This window comes from Lepisma saccharinum, chromosome 3, assembly GCF_977018435.1.
Source record: "Lepisma saccharinum chromosome 3, izLepSacc3.1, whole genome shotgun sequence".
Lineage (NCBI taxonomy): Eukaryota > Metazoa > Arthropoda > Insecta > Zygentoma > Lepismatidae > Lepisma > Lepisma saccharinum.
This window is the reverse complement of record NC_139231.1, coordinates 57,468,158-57,494,009: the sequence shown is the minus strand read 5'-3', so window position 1 is coordinate 57,494,009 and position 25,852 is coordinate 57,468,158. Positions and strand designations below refer to the sequence as shown.

Here is a 25,852-nt window from a genome sequence, read left to right as displayed (position 1 = left end):
ATACCCTGAGGAATAAACATTATAGCAAAGGTGCAGGGTTATCATTGGAAGAATATTGCTGGGAGGTATATGCAGCATACTGCAATCTGACGGAAACCATCAACCAATCAGAAGTGCTGAACTTAATCATTGGCCAGTTACCTTCACGAGTGCGACAACTGGTACTAACTCGAGATCCCGCCAACATAGACCAACTCACGAATTTCCTGGGAAAGTTCGAAGCGTCTGAACAAATGGAAGGATGGAAAGCCGATCACCAACGAACTGATGAACGGAGAAATCCTCAACCTCGAGTCAGGAATCTAGAGCTATCCCGGAGGAATAGAGGAGAAGAAGATAAGAGGCCCACACCGATCAACCAGAGGTTTAATGGAAATCTAAGATTCCAAAGGAAGGATTCCTATAGAAGGACATTCTGGAATAAGAACCAGAATCAAGGGAACTGGAACCAGTCTCGAAAGAAAGAATGTGGAATACAGACTGACGAAATTCCAGAAGACTGTGCTTTGAACCCTAGAGCACCTGTATGGGAAATTCCCTCCGCTATTAAAGCTCCTTCTTGGGATATTCCCTCTACCAGTCGAGCAAATTTAAACCAGAGGTCGTTGTAGATGAAGCTCTCCCTTCTACAACGCGACAGAATCTTGATGTTTGTGAGAGCGAAGAAGACAAACTAATTACTAATGAAAATTTAGATGTTTTATATTTAGATATAAATTCTTATCCAAATTCAGAAGAAGAGAAATTGTTTAACGTTTTCGAAGTAACTGGAAATTGCAGCAAGAAGCCAGAAATTCTAATAGAAGTTTTAGGATTAAACATAAGATGTACTTTGGATACAGGAAGCGAGTGCACTGTCATGAATTATAATGTTTGGGAAAAGCTCCGAGAGAGATTACCAGGCTTGAAATTGCAAAAATGTCCAGGAATAAGGTTAAAAGATTTTGTTGGACATGAGAGGTCCCGAATTGTGGGATACCGAACCATTCTTTTTGAGATTGCAGGGCACACTTTTGAGGACCAAGTCTATGTGGTAAAGAATTTAGAAGCCGATTTGTTATTCGGATATCCTTTCTTCAAAAGATACAAAGTCAATTTAGATGCAGGTGCGAACAAATTATATCTAACGGTAAAGGGACAAGTCGTGGAAGAAACTTTGATTCCAGACAGTCAAGGAAATAGTGTTGAAGCAATAAATGATAAGACTTCGTATGTAAAACTATTAGTGACGGAAAAGGAATCTCAGTTAGACAAGTGGTCCGCTTCCGAGGAAGATATGAAGAAGAAAGCATTTGCTCCAGAATTGTTAGATCAAAGGGAGAAAGAGAAGCTATTTCGAATATTAACTGAGTATCGCCCTATATTCTCTGACAAACCAGGACTTGCAAAAAACCATACCTGTGAAATTTTGTTAAGCACCAACCAACCAGTGTTTTCATTACCTTATCCCGTTCCGATGTCGAAACGTGAAAAATTAGAAGAAGAGTTAAATAAATGGAATGAATGGGGAGTAATTCGAAATTGTAACTCTCCTTACATGAATCCAATGCTAGTGGTGGACAAACCCGACGGATCAGTAAGACCCTGCATTGACTTCAGGAAATTAAATAAAACAATTATAGTTCCTAAAAGTACGGTGCCGCGACTTCAAGAAGCTCTACAAAAGTTTCAGGGTAAAAAATATTTTTCGTGCTTTGACCTGGCTTCAGGTTACCTTCAAGTTCCTATTAAACCAGAGCACCAGAAGTTCACCGCCTTCTCCTACAAAGGTCGAGCGTGGTGTTTCACCAGGATGCCATTCGGACTATCAAACGCTGTAGCCATTTTTATGCACACAATGCATAGCCTTTTCGAGCCTTGGACTGAAGATTTTCTCACTGTCTATATAGACGACCTTCTCATTTTTGATGAAACTCTAGAAGAACATTTTCAGCACATACAATTCGTATTAGAAAAGTTGCAGAGTGAAGGATTCACTATAAAGTTAAAAAAATGTGAATTTATCAAACCAGAGATAAAATACTTAGGCCATCTTGTGTCAGGAAGGTGCATCAGAATAGATCCAAAAAGAGATGAAGCCATCTTAAAATTTCCACGTCCAAAAACGAGGAAACACCTTCAACAGTTTCTGGGTTTAGTTAACTGGCGACGTAGGTTTGTGAGAGACCTAGCGTCAAAAACTGCCGTTCTAGAAGAACTACTAGAAAAGGGTAGACAATGGGAATGGGACAACCGAAAAGAAAGAGTTTTTCAGTCACTAAAGCAGGAGTTAGTAAAACTTCCTGCATTAGCTCAACCAGACTTCCAACAGCCATTCCAGCTGATGTGTGATGCTTCTAGCATTGGGCTAGGTTCAATACTGTTCCAAGAACAAACAGAACAAAAGGGAAACTTAGAAGATATTAGTATAATTCAATACGCCAGCAGAAAGTTAAAACCCGCTGAGAAAAATTACACAACCCAAGAGATAGAATGCCTAGCCATCATATTTGGGATTGAACATTTTAAAGTATACCTTTACGGCACAAGGTTTAGGATCTATTCTGACCACAAAAATCTGGTATGGCTGGAGAACAGTAAAAACTGGAATGCTCGATTGACACGGTGGGCTTTAAAGTTGCAGCAATATGAATATGAGATAATCTACATCCAGGGGCAAAACAATGGGATCGCAGATGTTCTTAGCCGATATCCTGTTCCTGAAGATCAACCTACCGAACTAACTCGAGAGAGCCAGACTTATAATGTATGGAATCTTATAAAACCTTTGGAGGAACTAGAACTAGACAAATGGAAAAGGGAACAACGGGAAGATCCATTTTGTAAACTTAAGCTGGAGGAGGCCCGTAGTAATGATGGAAACTCAACCAAGTATAACTTACATTACGACTTACTGTTCTTCCAAGGAAAAAGTGAGCGAAAGTTTAAAAGATTAGTAGTGCCGGCACAACTAAAAGAAGAAGTACTCAGGTCCGAACATGACGAAACTGGACATTTTGGTTTCAACAAAACTTACAAGAGAATAAAAGATAGGTTCTTTTGGGAAAACATGAAAATGGAAATAGCCCAATATATACGAGAATGCCTAACTTGTTCAAAAAACAAACCTGATAAGAAAGGCCTATCCAAACAAAAATTAACCACCACAAATCGAAAGCCTCATGAAGTCTTATCCGTTGATTTGATCGGAAAACTACCTAAATCATCTTACTATTACTATCTGCTCACTATGATAGATGTCGGAAGTAGGTTCATGATGGCATATCCACTACGTACAGCTAGCACCAGGGAGATAATAAGTAAATTAGAAAGCGGATACTTACTTCATTGTCCTAAGCCGGAGTATATACTGTCAGATCGAGGAAGTCAATTCACCTCAAAGAAATGGTATGAGTTTGCAAAAAAACACTCACTCGTAGCAGTTCACACCACTCCTTATCACCCTGCGGGCAACATTGTGGAAAGAACGAATCAGGAGATAGTTAGGTTAATAAGGACTTTTTGTCATAATTCCCATCAGGATTGGCACAAATTTATATCGAAAATCTGTTGGATATTGAATTGCTCTGTGTCAGGAGAAACTGGGTATGCTCCCTTAGAGCTTTTCTACAATAAACCGGTGCAAGTTAGCATTTTGAAACAAATAAACTGGCCACAAAACGATGGTTTTCACGAACTACCGTGGAAGGATAAACTTTTCCATGCTCAGTCTAATAATCTTCGAAGAAAGGAACAAAGACTACAAAAGGGAAATCCTAGAGCCTACGAGCTACTTAAAGGGGACTTGGTACTAAAAAAGTCACACAAGCTAAGCTCCGCTAAAAATAATGTCATTTCCAAATTTTTCGAATGTTTTACTGGACCATTTATAGTAAAAGAGATCAGAAACAATGCCGCGGAATTGCTAAACCCATGGACTCAAGAAGATTCAGGAAAGGAAAATTTCCAAAATTTAAAAAAAATAAATTGCACTCCTGAAAGAAAATCGGAACTACTGAAAATATGGAAACCCTAGCGGTCATCATACCCACCTGTATTCACATTCTTGGAAATCCATGGTGAAAGAATAAACAAACAGATCACAAAAAATTATGGCGAGTAACACGGAAGATGATTGGAATATAGAATTTTCTTCGGCTTATCAAAAATGGTTTAGAGATGTTGGGGGTCTGATCAACACAAGGGAACATCCGGAGGAAAGAATGAGTCGAGCTACAGAAGAGCTGAAGCAGGAGATAATAACTAGCAGGGAGGTAAGCAGTGTTCAATATCACTCTCTAAGGTCAGTGTTGGAACAATGTCACGATATCCTGGTGTGTTCTCGTAAGGAAGAAAAAACCCCGGAGATAGAGCAGATCTTAAAATCCTTTAAAGTACCCGATCTAATTTCCCCGTTACCTGAAGACTCGGAACATGATGATACCCGGCCGTCTGCCGAAGTCGACAGGTCCCTTCAAGGACAGTGGAACGAGGGATACATTTTAAACAGCAGGGATGATATAATTTGCGTTAACTGCATCCACAATGGTTTGAAAAACAAGAAAAACGTGGTCCAAATAACCCTAGAGTTATCAAGGATTTTCAAAAAAGACATCAGTCTGGCTAAAAAAGTATTCAGGATCTTTACTTACCAAAGTAAAGGAAAAGTACAACTGAAGAGGAAGTTTTTGATGTTTGTCCCTTTTGAAAAGCGTTAGTTGCTTATCTCTAAAAAATTGCTAAACTATGTTGTTCAAATCACGACACTATGAGAAAAGTATCAACCTTAAACTAAAAAATAGACATTAACTGTTTTTAATAACACTAACCGTGAGACTATTGTTGTACTCTTTCTTAAATAAGCAGTGATCCAAAGGATTCATAATGAAGAAGGTCCACTAAAAAAAAAAAAAAAAATCCAAATATGCTGAGTTAAAGACTAATTTGACGATTGTTTGACTAGAAGATGTTCAAAAAACAAAATTAAATAACGTTCACTTATATTTAATTTTGTTTTCTTCTGGGGGAACGCTATGTGTCGCCCCTGTCAACACATGCTTTTTCAGGCACTAAACTATTCAATCTGTATTATATTAATCTATGTTGGAATCTTTTCTTTAAAAATGTGTTATTGTTAATATTACAATGGATAATGAATTGTTTAACTTAAATGTTGAAACTATAGAAATATTAAACAACTATGTAATAACCATGGTAAATTGTAAACAACAATATGATATAAAAGAGCTAGATTTTTGTGAGTCTGCGGGACATTCTCCTGGTTGCCGAAAGGTTGATGGTTCAGGAGACGTTGGGGAATATCTTGCTTCAATCTTCGGATTGGCTGGAGTACTTGTACTCCATGTTGGCAGATATTCTACAAACCCAACTCTGAATAAGGTGTTCTCCTGCATCATCAAAAGACCAGGGTTATAAACTTCAGTATAACTAATAGGTTTAGGCCTACAAGTTATACCGGGTGAACTGTCTGTTTGAAAAAGTGTTTGTATAACATCGAAAGTTCAAATAAATCTTCGAGTAAAAGATCTTAAGGATCTTTCATTTCAACCTACATAGGTGATAATTAAAAATAAATCCTACACCACAGACCTCGCAAGGGCTTGGTCCTACTAACCCTTAGAAGCCTCTGAGAAGTCCGATAAAAGGGTTGTAACCAGGCTAAACTAAAAGCCCTCAAGGCAGAAGGTGCGTGTCAAACTGAATGTAATATATCTGGATTTTACGAAAGCTTTTGACTCTATAAACCACATTTGCCTCCTACATAAATTATCTCACCGATTGAATATTCATGAAAAATTTCTCCCTCTACTCAAGCACTACCTCCCAAACAGGCAACAAAAAGTTTGATATTTCCGGAACCTCTTCTTCTTATCAAGCTGTATCTTCTGGCATACCCCAAGGCAGTGTTTGTGGACCTCTTCTCTTCATCCTGTACCTTGATGACCTCCCAGAATATCTTTCCGACTCATGCAAAAACCTTCTCTTGCTTGCTAACGATCGCAAAATATATAGTAAAATCTCTAATTTCAGTTACATGGCACTTCTGCAAAAGAAGTTAGATTCTCTAATAAAGTGGTGTGAATTATGTCCGCAGATCACAGCAGCCCAAAAGCAGACTGAGACTCCAATGGGCTAAAGCACATCGACACTGGACTGTGGATGAGTAGCGACGTGTAATATGGTCAGGCAAATCACATTTCTGTTTGTATTCCAATGATGCATGTCCCCCCTTCACCAAAAGACCCAGACAGGCATATCATCTGGACTGTGTCCAGAGATCAGTGCAGCTCGGTGGTGGCAGTGTGATGTTTTGGGGGTGTATTTCAGCTACTGGCATTGGAACACTGGTGCCAGTCAACACTCAAATGAAGGCTGTGCACTATATCCCCATCCTGGACGACCAAGTCCTCCCTTATGTGGAATTTCTACGTGGAGAGGACCTTATCACCGAACCTGTCTACCAAGATGACAATTGTACCATGCATCATGCCAGATGTGTTCAGGACTGGTTTGCAGAACATGAAGTTGATGTCCCACCCCACTTGGCCAGCTAATTTGCCTGACCTTAACGTCATCGAGAAAATGTGGGACGCTTTGGAATTTGCTGTCAAGAGGAGTGTTGCACATCCGCGGTCACTAGTGGAATTGACAGCCAGATTGATAGATGAGTGCGCTAAAATCACTGCAGATGTTATCCGGCCCCATGTTGACAGCATGCCCCATAAGATCCAAGCTGTGATCAGGGCACATGGTGATGTAACCAAATATTAAGTTAAATAAAATCTGACTTCGTAATATTTTGTCCGGGGTGTTTCTGACCTTGAGGAATAAGTAGTTTAAAGCAAATATTTCTCGGAGTTATTAAGAAAATTAAACCTGTAGTAAGTAGGACAGTGACGTGATAGAATAACTAGGATCTCTCCACTCTGATCACCTGTTACTTTTAGAAGAAGGGAGGAAAACATTTTGGACAAATTTGGACAATTTGAAATGATGGGGAGAGGTGTGGAAACTATGCATATTCCCCTGAAAGAAACACTTCATCCATCAATTTGAAGTTGTCATGTACCTGCAATATCCTTTTATTAATAAACACAAATGGCTGTCACTGAAATAAAACTATATGTATGAAATATATATAGCCCTACTTTTAGGGTGACATCCATTTTACAGAGGGGAGCCATGACCCCCACTTGCCCAGCCTTCCAGGCATCCATGAAAATATTATTTAAAATTTTAGGCTCTAAAAATTTGCTTCAATGATATTTTGAAAGTGGATTCTTAGATTCTGAGTTTTAAAAATATAAAATCCGGTAGCCATTTTGAAAAAAAAAAAAATTAAGTTGTCATATTTTCAGAAGGAATACAAAACCATCACTTTTATTTCTTGATAAGCTAGATCAGATATCCAAGTTCACTTTAAAGATATTTGTGTTGGTGTTGCACCTTTCCCTTACAATCATAAATCAAATGTTATTAAACCATGTTTTTTGCCAAAAAAATCAGATAATATTTTATTAAGTTATTGGTGGCCTAAAATATGATTATGGAATCTTTATTGTTTGCTTAAGATTATTGTGAAATTTCAAAAAAGATTGAATAATTTATTAGAAAAAGAGAGACTTTTTTCCCCCAAGACTGTGCAGCTTTACAGGCTTTGGAAATGGAAGAAAAGAGGAATCACTGAAAGTTTGGGGGGCTATAAAAAGGAAACCAAGACAAGTCTGAGACAAACAAAATGACGTGCTTTCTCACCACCATCGAAGGATTGAATGTGATATGGTTCATCAAAATCTGAGATCATGGGTTCCAAAACCCCCTCTTTGGTTGAACTGACATGAAATGACCCATATATCTGTGAAGTTGTTTTATCTCTCTATATAAGTATTATATATGGAAAGTATTTCCAGAGGTAATAGTTATTTTTCTTTGTTTGTTCTACTGAAGAATCTAGTTCATATACTATTCTACATGTAATAATTTTTCAAGATGTAGCAACTGCTATTGTAACAAGTGGAAACCAAACTAAAAAACAGCACTTGCTGTAGTTCTTGTTGAAGAAGAGCACATTTTTAATGTTATTTATCAAGCTCAGGTGAAAAAGGTTAAAAATAAATGTAAGGTAGGTAGCCATATGTTCGCCACTGCCCCAAGGTTCGCCACCCCACAGATTCTATGTTTAACCGAGAGATATCAGAAGCTACTTCATGCCAGGTGCATGGTGCTTTGCAAACTACATTGAACACTGAAGGTCGATTTCCATTAGCGCGTGCTTGCTTGGAGATAGTCGCCACATTCTGTTGGTAGTGGTTGCTGATATCACATTTGCTCCGTAAGTATCCGTTTAATACAACAGAATAACTATTGCATTTAGATAGTGCAATATATCACTTCAAAGCCTACGTTGTGTACTTTTTAGGGGTATTGTTAAATTTAAATGTATAATTGTTATGTCGTAGTTTCTGACGTGTTTAATAAAAGCTGCACCTCTTCTTAAGTTTGCCACTATATCGTGCATCATGGCAAACTTAAGAACTGATGTTATGACAATGAAACTTGTTTTTTTAAATAGAGTAAGACTTAGAATTCATTAGTTTTGCATACATATTTTCAAAGTTGAGGGCCACCAAAACTTAAAGGGATCGACTCCCAAAGAGGAACCGTCCACCAATTAACAGCCACGCTGTCCAAATTCAGAAAAGTTTGTTCTCCAGTCCATCAGATCCTGGTCCTTCCTGTTCCAATGCACTTGGTTACCCAAAAGCCACAACACTCCCGAAAACTGTAAGACCTAAAAACACAACCCGTCCTCATCCAAAAAAGAATCCTGGAGCCTGCAAATCTACAGACAGCTGGTATTGTTTCCTTTGCAAAGAAGATCGTGTCCTAGATATGAGATGCTGCAGTTTATGTCATCATTACGTTCACGAAGAATGTGTGGGATTAACGAAAAATGATAAATGTGTTTTCGTTTGTCCAGTGCTCAAATTGATACTTCATTCTCAGTGTAAAGTGAAATTGTCTTGGATTTAAATTGTGCTTGTTACAATCTGTACTGATTTTATGCATGAATATTGTATAATAAATATTGCCTTTGTTTAGTATGAAAATAAATTGCATCCACTCTCTACTGTTATTAAAATATTAATTGAGTTTACTGCTTGTACACAAGTGGCGAAGTTAAAGAACACGTGCATCATAACTTCGCCAGTTGCAACCCCTCCTTCTCTTATCCATTGTTCGAGAAAGGGGACCGTTTTTCTTCTCACAAATTTATATGTTGTTCTATTAAACATTATCATTGCAAAAGTATTTTTATATTTTGAAAAAAAAAAATTCTTCGTGATTTTTAAAACAAATTTGCTTAAGGTGGCGAACTTAGGGAGACTTACCTTATTATCAAACACATCTTGTAATAATGAAGAAAAAAACATATGTTCATACTATAGTGTTCCACTTCGTCAGGTTTCTGGGTGAATGTTTATGTTTGTATTACACATGCAATTTTACAAACTCTGTACTGCAGAATGTGCACAATAAACAACTACCAAAGTATGTATTTAGTAACAGACTACATATCTCTCGCTTTTTATGTGCATAATTTGAGTCTATTACTTCCTGTTTAACATTTATTTAGATTTGAAATTCTGAAGTGATACATTACTGTTGCAGATGGCAGCTAGTTATGCAATGCATGTGGGTTAACTTTGCTTTTATTTGCCAATTTCAAAGGGCAAAAAGTTGACCCTCCTTTAACTCCCAACTTATCAGTCGTTTCCGTTGCTGCAAGAGCAGATTCAGCTGATTCATGGCTGAACTGTGAGCTTACTCTTACTCATGAGTAAATCGACATTGGTGCAAAGGGGCATTAGTGAAACTGAAGAGACATAGAAATTGATGATTCTGTGTTGACAGAAGACAATGACTACAATTTTGATCTAAAGTTTTATATTCATAGTGAAACAACAAAACTCTTAATTCTTCAGATTGCAGCTCTGAAGTGCAATCCTCTAATGAACAAAACAAACCATCTTGGACCACAACTTACCGCATCTGCGACGTTTGTCCATGGTAGAAATATTGCCCAGAGATGAAACAGGCCCATGGAACAAGGAAATGCAAGATCTTTACCTTCTGTTCAAGCAAGAAAAGGAGGATGACATAAGTGTTTTGCAGCCATTGTTCCAAAGCAATATGTGGAGAACACCACGCAAATTGCTGTGTTGAATGTAACTATGGACGTTAAATGATACCAAATCTTTTTATTCCTAATACTGTAAGGAAGAAATTTATGTTTTGGTCAATTTTAATTGTGAATAAAACTCTTTCTTTAAAACAAGAAAGTAACGTCATCAAATTGACCAGCTTAGCTTCAGTGTTCTTGATTCTCCCCGTTAGCTCTATAGGGTTCAATGCTTTGAAGCTGAAAGGCAGAAACTCAAACAAGTGTACTTTCTATGCAGAATTTAATATCACATGGCTTAGTGATATTAAATAGCGATCAACATATATTTACAAGCAAGATGCAAGAGTGTATCTTGTGTCAAGGCACACATTCATTTGTCTCAATTCTTTTTTTCTTAATTTATGTTGTCTTTCTGTCTCTTTACGTGAATTACAATGATAAGGATGAATGATTAGATTGAAATGACAAAGAGATATTCACAAAGAACATTCACATTCTGACTACAAGACTGCAAGTCAACCCCTGAGAAGCAGCATTTGTTTCATGAATCAACACTATTATACAGGGTGAGTCATATTTCTCCATACAAATGGTGAAAACTGTGACTAATGTTTATTTTTCCTTTTCAGGCAGGTGAACCAATTAAAAAGAGATGCCACTAACAAAGGAAGAACTGATTGACACCATTCTGTTGGCTGGGAGTGGTACTACCCATCATGTAGCATGTACATTCAATGCAACCCACAGAATGCAGATAATTCATGACACAGTGGCCAAACTTATCAAGAAATTCAGAAGGACAGGTTCCGTTGCTGTCTTTGGTCTTCCAGGCCTGCTTTCATCGGCGACGGAACCGGTCCTTCTGAATTCCTTGATAAGTTTGGCCACTGTGTCATGAATTATCTGCGTTCTGTGGGTTGCATTGAATGTACATGCTACATGATGGGTAGTACAACTCCCAGCCAACAGAATGGTGTCAATCAGTTCTTCCTTCGTTAGTGGCATCTCATTTTAATTCGTTCACGTGCCTGAAAAGGAAAAATAAACATTAGTCACCGTTTTCACAATTTGTATGGAGACTTAAAACTCACCCTGTATATTGATTTACTTGAAAAATTCTAGACAGAGAGAAATCAATTTTACACCACAATAAAATCAATGAAAGAATGTAATCATGATAAAATACACATAACATAAATAAAATCACAATTTAACAACACAATTATAAAGATTTTTTCTGCATGATATACAGCTTTGTAAAGGCTGTTTTTGACAAATTAAAGCCAGGAAATCCAAGGCCAAAGAGATTTGCTCAGAGTATCCATCCAGTGAATTCTGGAAAGACAGCTCACAAGAGCTAACTTCAATCTTATCATTTCTGCAGCAATATATGCACATGCTCAAAAATTAAAATTTCTCTGCAATTATTATAATATTTTGATAAGTTAGGAAATATTAACTTACTTTCGATACCACATTTCCTTGCCAAAGCTTCTACCTTCCTCATGTCTTCATTCATCTGTGCTGAAAAGGCAGAATGTATATGTAAATATACTATTACTGTATATATCAATTAACTTAAATTGTCATGCTACAATATTTCACAAATATATTATTACTGAGCTGAATATGATACCAATGTATCTACATTAGCCAATAGCAGTGGTATCAATTCAAATGTAATTACAAATAGTGGCTGATACTTCTCCAGATATATACAAATTGAAATATTTTAAAGTAATTTAGAATATTACAAATTTTAAAATGTGTTTTTTTCTTTAAATTAGAATTATATCATATCAATCAGAGTTTTGCTTTCAAATATTCATAATTTCACCTAGATAGTTATTTAATAAAAAAAATTCTCCCTGTAATGATGTTTCCTCAGCCTTCCAGTTTGCCTTTCATCAACTTAAAGGGAAGGGCTGGGAATAGTGACCTGAATAACAAAAAACAATAATAATAAAAAAACCTGTCTTGAACCATGCTATAAAGAAATGTAGGGTGTGTAAGGGCAGAACTGAAACATTCCCTATCTTGGTTACCAATATCCCTTCCCCCACTTAACTTTAGCTACTTTTTACAGAACAAATATATCAGAATTAAATTAATATTTCTTGAATCTTGACATACAAACAATTCATCAATTCTGACTTTTTTTTGCAATGATGTGGCTTTGTCCATCCCTTGATTAGTGTAAGCATGAAAAGGTATTTGCTTCATGAATGTAACAGAAATGTTTGTGTTACCAGTGTGAATATTATACAGAGTGTGTAGTAGAATTCTATCAATAAGAAATGGGGTATTTTTCTGAAACTAGCAATGCTGGACTAACGAGATTTTGATTTTCTATTAAGGAAACTCATCGAGCTTCAGTGAATCTCCATATGTGCATCTTTGGTTGGCAGATAAATATCAAGATGGTAACCTATATCTTGCCAAGTTTTTTGCAGCATTTGTGGCATAACGTATCCGCGAGTGTCCATCATCACGTAAATCTAGTATTTTCTGTGTAAAGGAATTATTCTGTGATGCACGTTGGATGACCTCACAAATTTGAAAGACAGAGACACTCCAATCAGAGACTAAAATTCAGCAAACCAAAAGCACTACTGAACTTTCCTTCACATTGTGAAAGCCACCATTTTAATCCATATGTTTAGTCATGAGCTGCACGCTCACCATCCATAGCATTTATTTTTCTTTTGTGGGTAGAGTAAAACCTCAGGAGTTCTGTCACAAATAAAGACAACTATCATCATCATTTTACCACCATTAGTTCAGGAGATATTTTCAACTGTTATTAGCAATAATTATACTTATGGAGGGGACATAAAAGTCATCCTTGATGGATATAAAAATTAACCTTCGATGTCAGGGATACTGTGATCTAGTAAGTTAAATAACCAGCATCCAGTGGCATCCAGAGAATTTTTGTGAGGGTGTACTACTTCTTTCTTTAGTAGTCAGCACTAATTTCACCACCTGTACATGCAAATTAGCATTCTTTTTTTTTTTAATATAAATACAGGGCCAAAGGATTTATGACCTGCAAAATAATCCCCCTTACAATCATGCTCTGTCAGCATCCCTTTCCCACTATCCCCTACAATATAACCCTCGAAAGTGAAGAAAGCTCCAAAATTGTGAGCAATATTTTAAAGTCTCTTCTGCTATTCTTTTTCATTTATTTCAGAGAACTTACTAGTTGGAGTCAGTGGTGGTTCCTGTTCAGTAGCAGATATTCAACCATAACTTATTTTTGAACTTACATATTTATTTATATAGCAGTCCGGGTAACCAATGGCATTTAATTGTCCAATTATAGCTCTGCTAATTATCATACATGTAAAAAAAAAAATTACCAACAAATATAACCAGCAACACACACAGATCAGACTAGAAAATCTAAAAAATTACTTATTAATCTATATATATATATATATATTGGTCATCGTGAATGTCACCAATTAGCTTAGTGACTCCGAAAACTGTGGATTCCACACTAATCGGTCCTTTTTTATTATTTTTACATTATCCATTTATATATTTATATATATAATGTAAAAATAATAAAAAAGGACCGATTAGTGTGGAATCCACAGTTTTCGGAGTCACTAAGCTAATTGGTGACATTCACGATGACCAAACTTGGTACACATATGACTTACAATCTGTAAAGAAATAATGTAGGTGTAAGACACCCCTGGCACTCCTAGGAGTTGGGGTGGGAAGGGGTGACGTAAAAATAATCGAAAAAGGACTGATATTAGTGTGGAATCCATAGTTTTATGGGTCGCCAGGGACGGCGCCAGGGGTGGGCACGGGTGGGCAAGCACCCACCCAAAAATTCCTGTGCCCACCCGATTGCCCACCCAATCAAATTCAATAAGTACATACACTTGGAGATATATGAATAATTCGATAAATAAGTGTATCCTGGTGTTCATAACATGTGTATTTTACTTGTGAATATTATCTATGCTAGAAATATTCACATATTATCAACCCATAAAAAAGCTAATTTTGTCATTAGAAAGTGAAAGTAAATACTAGAGCTATTGTAACAAAAACTGTGATCAAATGAATACTTGCATGATTAAAAGCAGTTAGTAGACTTAGGAGGCTCAAAATTATGCAGGATATGATCAAGATTAGATCAGAATTTAGGTCGAACTTGAGGACTGCACATCCGGGTCTCCACATACGTATATAAATCCCGGCCTGGGTATGATTAAAATAATCTCCAAATAAACAAATAAAAACATCATCTTAGCGTTACTTCCTCCGGCAACACAATACATTATTTTGACTTTTTAATTATTATTATTATTAGAATAATTTAATCAAGACGACTTAGATGGACAGGCCATGTGACACGAATGGCAGAGGAAAAAATAGTTTACAGGATTCTTGTTGGGAAACTTGATGGTATGAGACCAGTAGGAAGGCCAAGACGAGGATGGAGGGATAACGTTGAGATGGACCTAAAAGAAATCGGCAAGGATCTAAAAGATTGGATTGATCTTGGCCCGAATATGGACAGATGGAAGGCTTCTGTTGCTGAAGCCATAAACCTTCGGGTTTTAATATGCTAGAGAGTATAATATAGTTTTAATTAGCTCGGCATTAAAATTCCAGAAGTGTCCCTTTTTTATTTCATTACAATTTTTATATACTTGTTATATTCAAATATCAATATGGTATGCGAAATATCAACTTTATATTTATTTTACTAATAAGAAGGTTTTGATTGATTGATTTAGTCTATTTTACTTCGCGTTTTGTGCCTCTTGGCTAATTTGCGAAGATGGAGATGGGTGATGAAATGATGAAATTGATGAATGGACATTCACAAACAACCAAGCTCGACCGGGATTCGAACCCGGGACCCTTGACGTTGCAGCGCGATGTGCTAACAACTCGGCCACAGGGTCGGGCACTAATAAGAAGGAATCACAATAATCACTACAATACTGCAGTGAATAAATTTTAATAAACCAGTTATGTATGGAAAAAGCAACAGAATTATTCAATTGCTAATGAGTGGCTTATCCTATTTAGAAATCCACTTTCCACACATCAATTTTGTCACATGAATCAGCCGAAAATGTCAACAGAATCTGTAGATGCAGCTGAAGTAAAGAAAAAAAGTTATGTCACGAAGTATCCAGAAGACGATTTCATTACTTTGTTTTTAAATCCACTTTTATGCTCAGAAAGGCTAATCGGGACTAAACCTACAGTTTAATGTGGAACCAGTGTGAATTGTGCTTCCACCAGAGGAGGGTGGAGTCGAACACAGGACGTCTTCATTATAATGCGACAGCGTTATGCCTTTGGGGAAAAATATACAGAAAGAACTCCCACCAAACGTGGCATTTTATCACCACAGACGATGCGTCCATTTTAGGACAGTGATAGCCTGAGACAAATATTTGAGACTTTCGGAAAACAACATCATTGTTCACGGAATTAGCTGCCTTCACTTGATCCACTAATGAAACGCTGTGCAATTGAAACTACCATCTCAACTTTCTAAGAGGTATGAACTAATGCAGCTCCATTTTTGAAAGAGTAAGTTGTGGTTGATTTGTTATATTTAACCTTTAAACAACCGAGCCGGTTTTCGAAAGTAACACCTCTCTCACTGCGGCCTTTGCACGCGATTTTTAAATTTTTACACTTATTTCAGAAAAACGTTATATCTCTGAGACTATTTGAGCAATCTACTTCGGATAACTTTTGTTTGAAAACAAAAACATCGGAGCACGCGACCGTGTACAATTTAGAAAGCCCAAGTGAGAAAAATGGGGTTGGGAGGGACCAAGTCCCCAAATTTCAATGAAAAATCACGTTCGCCCCCTCTTCTCCCGTTATTTTGGAAAAAGGGCGCAAACTTTTGCATTGTTTTCAAAGAATAGACCTTTTGTAACAAAGGGAAACTTCTTTCAAGTCTCTAGTCCTCATACAGGCTGAAATATGACGCAATATGTACAATCCTGCATTTTGGCAAAAATGGCTAATTTGCATATTAGAGTATAGATAAGTATCTCGGAGACTATTTGAGCAATCTACTTCGGATAACTTTTGTTTGAAAGAAAAAACATCGGAGCACGCGACAATTTAGAAAGCTCAAGTGAGAAAAATGGGCTTGGGAGGGCCAAGTTCCCAAATTTCAATGAAAAAAAATCTGTCGTTCGCCCCCTCTTCTCCCGTTATTTTGGAAAAAGGGCGAAAACTTTTGCATTGTTTTCAAAGAGTTGACCTTTTGCAACAAAGTGAAACTTGTTTCAAGTTCTAGTTATCATACAAGCTGAAATATGATGCAATATGTACAATTTGCATTTTGGCTAAAAATAGCTAATTTACATATTAGAGAAAGGGAGAGGGGGTGGGTTTTCTTCCACATGACATTTCAATGCCTTGTCTCAACATCTGTCAGCGTTTACAACCTCACATACAAGTATGAAGGTCCTAAAAGCACGTGAATGTTGTAATACGGCACCATGGGTCATATATGCATATATGACCCATTGGCTGTTTAAAGGTTAAAGTCATTTTTCTGCTAATTATGATAATGACGACGATAAGGTTCAATGACGATTAGATTAAAGTTACGAAGGGGCGAAAACAAACAAAAGCTGACACTCAAAATACAAACCCTCATAAATTATTACTTTGACAGTGGTTCCAGGTGCCAGGGACTCGTTGCCCTGAAAGAATAAAGTTTCCAGGGTGTGCTGCACAGGATAGAGGTTGACATTCTAGTGTGTTCGAAATGGTCACGCCATGCAACCAAAGTCATTATGAAAAATAGATGAATTATTACTGGCACGGTGATGAACTTCGATGAATTCCTTGTGTCCTAAATCATTTTGTTACCTCAAGAAATATGTTCATGTAACCACACGTGTATTGCTTCTCCCGCATTAGTAACAAAACAGTTCAGAAAATGAATAGCAACTTAGCTAATAATCTCTTCAATTCTGAACAGATTTTTCGATCTTACCTGTTTGTGAGTGATATTCTGTCAAAATAGCCTTTCATTAGCCTAGGAATACTTCATGGACAATGAACAAAGAATTTGATTTCCGTGTGTGTTTTAAATCATTCCTAATAAGACGTTCATTTTAATCCAAACATTCAGTGGCTGCGATTAGGAGCACCGGGAAGTGGGTGATGCAGTTCTCTCGCCAAATTTTGCCACTTTTTGCCCCCGCAATATGGTATTTTTATGCTAAGCCTTTTCTACCAAGAAAAAGTATATTGTCCTTGCCCCTCAAATGTTGGCACCCAATCGCCACTACTACAAACATTCAGATAGATTTCTCAGTTGTACAAAACTTGTAAGCTAAGAAAAGTGACCCCTAAGGAGTAAGAAAACTTTTTCAGTTAAAAACTCATACGATGAAAATACTATGCTCAGGAAATATGCATTTAAATTACGAGAAACTTCACGATTATCTACCGTCGCACTTTCTATCATTGTCGCCAAATACTTAAAATCAAGTATGTGCCTTGTATTTGCAACACAAGCTTAAACCTAACTCACATTTATTTCACTGTATTAACATGCATGAAAGAATGTGATTAGAATGTATGGCTGCGCATGGTTAAATCACTTCGTTGATATAATTGTGTTCATCAGAGACAAAGGGAAAGGAAATGGAACAAGATGTGAGAATAGATTAGAAAAGAATAAAAAAGAAAACAAGAAAAAGGAAGGGAAAAGAAGTAAGAGGAAAATCAGGAGTGTAAGAGAGAGAGGGATACATACGTCTTACATACACATATATACTATATATGGTCTTACATTTATACTGCCCACCCTAATCTATCAATAAGGAGCTTCTGCCCACCCAGTCGAAAATTTCTGACGCCGCCCCTGTGGGTCGCTAAGATGAATAATGACTCTCCCAATGCCGTTCAACTCCAAGACACCCCTGGCACCCCTAGGGGTGGGGTGGGGGGAGGGGAGGGGAGGGGTGACATGTAAAAATAATCGAAAACGACCGATATTAGTGAGGAATTCATAGATGTTGGGGTCGCTAAGATGAATAGTGACACTCCCAATGCCGTTCAACTCCAAGACAACTCTGGCACCCCTAGGGGCGGGGGTGGGAAGTGGGTGACATGTAAAACGACCGATATTAGTGTGCAATCCATAGTTTTCAGGGTCATTAAGATGAATAGTGACACTCCCAATGACGTTCAACTCCAAGACACCCCTGGCACCCCTAGGGGTGGGGGTGGGAAGGGGGTGACATGTAAAACGACCAATATTAGTATGGAATCCATAGTTTTCGGGGCCGTTGAGATGAATAGTAACACCCCCAATGCGGTTCAACTCCAAGTTCATTTTACACTATAGTTAGAATTAATTTATATTCCTGTCTAATAGAAGATTGGGATAAATAAATTCCCGGGCAACGCTGGCCAATCAGCTATTTATGTCATAAAATAAGAAATTTGTGGATATGTACAACTGACATTATAGTGAATAATAGTTAAATAATGTAATCATGGAGCAAATTCCTTCCTGAGTATTTTCTGTTGTCAGCCTATTCTGACATTCATTTCTGCCAAAAAAAATAACGTAAAAAAAAACAATACCTTTACTTATAATTTCTGTGATTTTTTTATTAACTTCTGGTAAATTTGTAGTGTATTACTTAAAAGAGCTTTTAACTAGCCTTCAAAACTTAAACTGCTACAACAATCAAGTATTCCTATTGGCAGTAAAATGATGTACACTAAGCAAAAAGAAAAGTACTCTTACCTCGATCCTTAGTACTCTGGGCACCTCCCATTGTCTTAACTCCAAGAATTTCCAATCACCAACAATACTGAAATGAGAATGTTATAATGAATTAAGAAATCTGACAAACACCTTCTGCATGATTCAAATATTTTCTCTTACAATACTACATAAAAAATATGTGTACAGAAACATGCTGTACAACACCAACAAACTAACACAGCACATAGAGAAAAAAATGGATCCTTTTCATTTTTCTAGAATGGGCACATAATATGCTGTGAGCAGAATAGTAACTGGAGAGATAATCACTAGATCAGTCACTTCTGAAAATCAGAGATGTATTGTATCCAGTTGATCCAGAGTTTTTATCTAAAATAATATTTTACTAAAAAATCACAAGACCTATTCAGAGTACAAACTTGTCCCATACCCGTTGTAGCTGATGAGGTAGGGATGTGAAAAACCAAAAAGCCTCTTTACGATCCTCTTTGAACCACATTCTGTAAACGCCTTCAAGGTTCCACAAGAGGCCTTGTAGCTGTAGGAAAATTGGGTTAAAGTGTTCAGTGATCTGTGCACATTGCCATTCCATGTAAAGTGAGCCTGAGCCATCAAAAATTTAATGAATAATATTCCATTTTATTTTACGATTTCATTATCCACACAATTCATACTTTCTAAACTAAATAAGAAGCATGTATTTATTTCTTCTTTTTCTCAAAAAATCATACTTGTAAGTGTGGCAACCTCGCATGCTTGCAAAATGTCAGATTTGCGCATTACATCTGGCAACATTTTCCAACTGTCAATGAAAGTGATAATAAGAAACCTGCAACAACATGTAAACAAATTACTTTCCAACATAATTTCTGTTTGTTTTAGTAAAAAAAAGGGAAATATTTACGTTATTATCATACAGGGCTCAAAAAAAATTTTGCATATTATGATTGCATGAGGTTTGAGTCGCGATATCTCCAAAAGGTATACAATGTTCATTATGTGAGCAATGTTCGAGACAGAAACCGACATAATGCACCAAGTGAGTTCGATATTCAGCAGATAGAGGGCAGTAGTTGCCACCTGATCCCTGAGCAGATTTGAAAGCAGCCCGGTGGGAAGCATTGCCCTTGTCTTATCCGCACTTGTGAGTTGGAAACTGCACAGAGAGCGGGTGGAAATCGAAGGGCAACATGCCTCGAGCAACCATTTCGAATTGTAACGCTGCTGCAAGAGGGATATCGCCAAGGGGACGTCGCTGCCCATGTTGGAGTAAGCCAAAGTGATGTCTCTCGAGTGTGGAAAAAGTTCAGGAAGACACAATCAGTTGCTGATCGACCAAGGACTGGGCGGACACGCAAAACAACATGCAGGGAAGATCGGTACGTGGTGATTTCTGCACGTCGTAGACCCACTGCAACTGCTACCAGTTTGTGCCAGGATCTGCGGAGGACCTCAGGAGCAAATGTTTCCGATCAGACAGTGTGGAATCGACTTCATGAGGAAGGATTGACGTCAAGAAGACCAATACCCAAGGTTCCTCTGAAAGCACACCATAAGGGAGACCGTGTAAGGTGGGCAACAATGCACAGCGAATGGAGTCAAGAACAGTGGGAGCACACGCTCTTTACAGATGAGGTCACCATCAGTTTGCACCCGTTAAGCAAAAGCATAAGGGTTTGGAGACGATCAGATGAGAGATTGAACGAGCCCTTCATCCAGGAACGTCACCAGCAACAGGGGGGCTCCATCATGTTTGGTCGACGTATGCCCCTAATTCCTCTCCAGGGTCACGTGACTGGTCTGATGTACAGAAACGCTATTCTCGAACCCGTGGTAGCACTGTGGGGGGTGGCTTCACACTGATGGATGATAATGCTCGACCACATCGAGCCAGAGTGGTTCAAGAGTTCCTTGATATGCATGGCATTCGACACATGGTGTAGTCGGCGTATTCTCCAGACATGAACTGTGTGGAACATGCATGGGGACACCTGAAGCGAGCAATTGTCAGCCGCGAAAATCCTCCTGTGAACAAGGTGCAATTGCGGGAGTATGCCATTCAAGAGTGGGACAGTCTTCCTCAGAAGAAGTTGAATGCTCTTATCCTTGGCATGCCCCGTCGTGTTCAAGCATGCCTTCGGGCTCAATGTGGCTATACACGCTACTGAACTCCCATCTGTTGATCCCAAGTATGCCTGCGAGCCGTAGGTACACGGTATTGCACTGCCTTTCTTTTGTGTTTCGCATTCCACATTTTCAATCTTGTGTTTGTGGTGTGATTCTGGTATGATTTTGTTTCTTCTGTGTGGCTGCACTGTTTTCTTTCAGTTTGTATGTCTCTCCTGTACTCTTAAATATGATTCCATGTATCTAGTACAATAAAATGATCACAAATCCTGAATATGCAAAACTTTTTTTGAGCACTGTATATGTAGTTGCAAACTGTACTCATGTCACACCCAAAACCGGAAACATCGATATGTTTTAAGAACTTCGAATATTCTAACCTCAAAATGTCATGCTTGTATTTCTTCTAAATATATTTAAAAACTAAACTATTTGCATCATTTTTGTTCACATTTGTTTGTTTTTTGTATATATTTTAGCAGTTTCGGGTGCAACATACCTCTGGTTATGAGCACGAATGACTTTGGTTTCTGGTGTGACATTATCTTTTGGTGATGTTTTTTAGTTTATTTTTAAATAGAATTTAATTTAATACCTAGCCTTGTAATATATTTGTACAAATTCAAAGCTAATGAAGTTATAAATTAGATATATTTTGTCTTGATTTGTTCAAACTATGGACGGATAAAGTACGAATCATAATATTTACCTATATTTTTTCAGATGATGTCTTCAGTGAAAGGCACCATGGAAGATGAGCAATGCACACCCCTTAACAAGGTGCAGAAATGAAGAAAACAGCTAAAAGAAGATCCAGACAAACGGCAACAGTTCTTGGAAAAGGAAAGAGCTCGAGACAAGCAGTGCAGGAAGAATCAAAGAGAAAAGCTTCTCAATGATCAGCGGGCTCTAAGTGAAAAAAGGCGTCAAAATGCATAGAGGCAGAATCTATTAACTCTTTTGCTGCGGAATTCTCTGGCACACAATATCCCTTGGCTGCGTAATTAAATTTGAAAAAAATTTTTTTTATAAACAAATAGTTTTCACAATTACATTGTGTTATATATGAGAGAGAACTTACAAAATTCATTCTTGCACTGGAATACCAATCTGTAGTCCCTGGTGGTATGATATTTTGAAAAATTTTGAAATATTTTGAAATTTTGAAAAAAAAATTTTAGAAAGAATAATTTTAAAAAATTACATTGCAAAATATGTTATAGAGAAATTACAAAAGTCATTCCTTGCACTGGCAAACAATTCTGTAGTCCCTGATGGTATGGTATTTCTCAAAACACGGGATGACACAGAGTGGTGGAGTGGCGTGGAAATTCGTAACTAGTATCAAGATACTGGGTGGTGAAAACTTCAGTTTGTTCTGCTGTGTGTTCAAATACTGAGCGGGGGAAATATTTGATAAAACAAGAAAATTGTTTTCCTGTAGTTTACGGTTATTACAAGCATAAGAAAACAGTTTTTTCTTTGTGACGTTTCAGGAGAACACACACTCCTTTCATCAGACATTTATTTTCATTTCGACTAAAGATACAGTTATAACAATGGTTAGTAATTTTTAAACAAAAAGAATCTGTTATGGGAAATGGTTCGATGGTTTACTGTATGTGCAAATTACAATTACTTTATATTTGATGGCAAAATCTATCAGCAAAATAATGGTCTATCAATGGGAAACCCAGTATCCGGAATCATCTCCAGCATTTTCCTTCATTACATAGAATCTCCAATTGTTAATGCGATAGGTGCGGATATCAAACTCTACATCAGATATGTAGATGATGTGCTAATTATTGCTAAAAATGAGAACACCATCATGGACGTATTTAAATCGTTAAATGAATCACATCGTCGCATAAAATTCACTTGCGAACCCATGAATAACAATGTAATTTCTTTCCTTGATCTGCAAATTAAGACAACTGACTCAAAAATTCAAACATCAGTCCATAGAAAAAAATTAGCGGGGGAAAAATACATCCATGCCAAATCAGAACATTCGCGTATAACAATGGATAACATATTTTTAAATTTTTTCCTGAGAGCACAAAGACTATGTTCTAATAATGAGGATATCAAAAATGAAGAAGAAAGGCTCTTTAATATAGCAAAAGAAAATGGCTTTCACACTAACAGAATAAACCAAATCAAAAAACAAGTTGCAAGAAAACTAAAGGAAAAGAGAAATACAGACAAAGATGAAAAATCTGTTGAAAAGAAATTTGTGTGCATTCCATTCCACAAGGGATTCTCACATAAAATTGCAAAAATTTTTAAAAGTTTTAATTTCAAAATTGTTTTTAAAGCACCAAGAAGTTTGGAATGTACATTTAATGAATTCAAAATGAGAAACTCGCTACCAGATGTGGAAACCACAGGAATATATAATATAAGTTGTTCATGTTCAAAAGATTATGTGGGACAAACAGCAAGGAAAATGGCAATAAGATGGCACGAACATGATTTGGACATTATAAATCTAAACCCAAGAACAGGTTTGTCAACTCATATCATCGAAGAGAAGCATTTGATTAAAAAGAGAAGGGTTTTTAAAAAGATTAACGGGAAACACAGAGTTGAATGTCTGGGAAGCCTCGTTCATTGCAGAAGAACACTGGAATAAATTAAATAATGAAAATGGTAACATAGATCCAGTGTGGAGTTTTCTTTTTCACAAATGGAGTAAGCCACCATCTTTAAAATTTAATGTAACAGAAAACATCAAGAGACTTTGTGAAAACAATGATGAATTTGAATTACCTGATGATATTTGGGATTCATAATTTAAAAAATTCTAAAATAAAAATAAAATAGACTGCTTTTTTCACAGTTAAGTTGCTATATTACAACAATGTAACATTGACAACATCCATTATATAACAGATTCTTTTTGTTTAAAAATTACTAACCATTGTTATAACTGTATCTTTAGTCGAAATGAAAGTAAACTACAGGAAAATAATTCTATCATGCAAGCAATGCGTACATACAAGAAAAACAAGAAAATTGTGTGCTAAATACTGTACTGTCACCAAGTAACTTAGCACTTGCCTGTGTCGAACTTCCCGCACCTAGATCAATGCTGCTTTGCACTCTGCTCCATGATGTTACAGACTGCGGTACAAATTCTTCATCAGACACTACACAATCACTGTCACCAATTGAAGTCTCATAAAAACTGTTGCTATTATCGTCACAATTTAATTCACCTTCTGATTCAACAGTTGAGTAACATCATTATCAGACAAGTGTTGACGACTTGACGAAGCCATGTTGTTTACATTCGAACATGCATTTGAAACTGACGTGTCATAGCACTCAACGCTCGTATTCTAAATGGAGGCGTAATTAGCGACATCATACGGATATAAACAAAACTACAAGTTCAAATAGTTCCAAATAGTATCTACAGATGTCTGAAGGCTACTAAAAGCAACGTACTGCGGAAATGCGACACCCGCAGCGAGTGGAAGTATGAACACGCAATAATGCGACTTCCGCAGAGCAAGGCACCTGGCGTGGTGTGCATAAATGCGACGACCGCAGCGAAAGAGTTAAGGGAAAAAAAGAAGCAGTTTAATAAAGGTACGATAACAGGTACAGAATCAGAACAGTACGAGGACAGTGTCTCGCCAGTAGATCGCTCATACAAACGTCCCCAATCTCTTGGCAAGGCACTTGCAAAAGTGAAGAAAGTTTTGCCTTACAGTCCTACAAAGAGAATCACAGTGATACAAAAATTGTCTGAAACACTCCCAAATATTTTGAAACTGGCCGGTCCTATCAAGTCTCGTGAAAGAAAAGAAGTGAAGACAACAATAAAATCATTCTATGAACGTGACGATGTAAGTCGCCAGGCTCCTGGGAAAAGATACTATTTCACTGTGAAATCCTGAAACTGGAAGCTAAGAACCACGACAAAAACATCACATGATAATGACTATAAAGGAAACTTTCCAACTATTCAAATCGGAACACCCAGATATTGATTTTAAAAAATCTAAGTTTTACAAGTTCCACTCTCCATACGTATTGCTGTCTTCATCCATGCTTCACAATGAGTGTGTCTGCTGTAACTGAAATCCAAAACCAACTTCCATCCTTCAAAGTTCACTGTTTCGTCAAGAAAGTTCAAAGCACACATTTCGAAGACCGAAAAAAAAGACTTGACAAAGGGTGAGGCAGTCTTACAAATAGATTTTGCTGAAAATTATTCCGCTACCCACCAGGATGAGATACAATCAGCACACTGGAGCCATCAACAGGTAACAGTTTTCACAGAAGTAGCGTGGCTAGCAGAGAACACTGTAAGATCCTTTTCGATAATCAGCAATGACTTGACTTAACTCATAATAAGTACTCAGTATGGGTATTTATTTGGAAAATAATACAAGCATTGAAAAATGAGTTCCCTAATTTGTGAAACCTACACATTTTCTCTAATGGATGTGCCACCCAGTTTAAAAATAGATATACTCTTTCGAATCTTTGCTACATGGAACAAGATTTTGAAATAAAGGCCCAGTGGATTGTTTTGCCATGTCTCACGGAAAGGGTGCAGTTGACGGGTTTGGGGGTGTATTAAAATGCAAAGTTTGGTTAGAGGTAAAGTCAAGACGTGCAAACGTGAACACAGCTGAAGAGTTTTACAATTGAGTGAAAAAATGATAGATTTCTGGAGTAAATATTAAATACATGCCAATAGAAGAAATTTCGAAGTTTGGAGAAATGATGATGTCAAAGTGGGAAGGTATCAAACC

At 37.2% G+C, this 25,852-nt stretch overlaps 1 protein-coding gene across 11 annotated transcripts in view; it reads right to left on the bottom strand.

The window, feature by feature from the left end:
* LOC145985064 (uncharacterized) overlaps positions 1 to 25,852 on the bottom strand; it is a 210,026-nt gene that overhangs the window by 133,814 nt on the left and 50,360 nt on the right. For 10 of the 11 annotated variants that reach the window (XR_014441396.1, XR_014441391.1, XR_014441393.1 and 7 more), the window contains exons 2-3: positions 18,969 to 19,035; positions 11,651 to 11,710 (exon numbers count right to left, since the gene is read on the bottom strand). Coding sequence is in view for 3 of the 11 variants with exons in the window: in XM_083118620.1 (XP_082974746.1) it covers positions 11,651 to 11,710; positions 18,969 to 18,999 (91 nt within the window). In the remaining 8 variants the exon portion in view is untranslated. Of the gene's footprint in view, positions 1 to 11,650; positions 11,711 to 18,968; positions 19,036 to 21,786; positions 21,805 to 25,852 lie in introns of those variants that run through there. The other variant, XR_014441397.1, reaches the window with a different exon arrangement.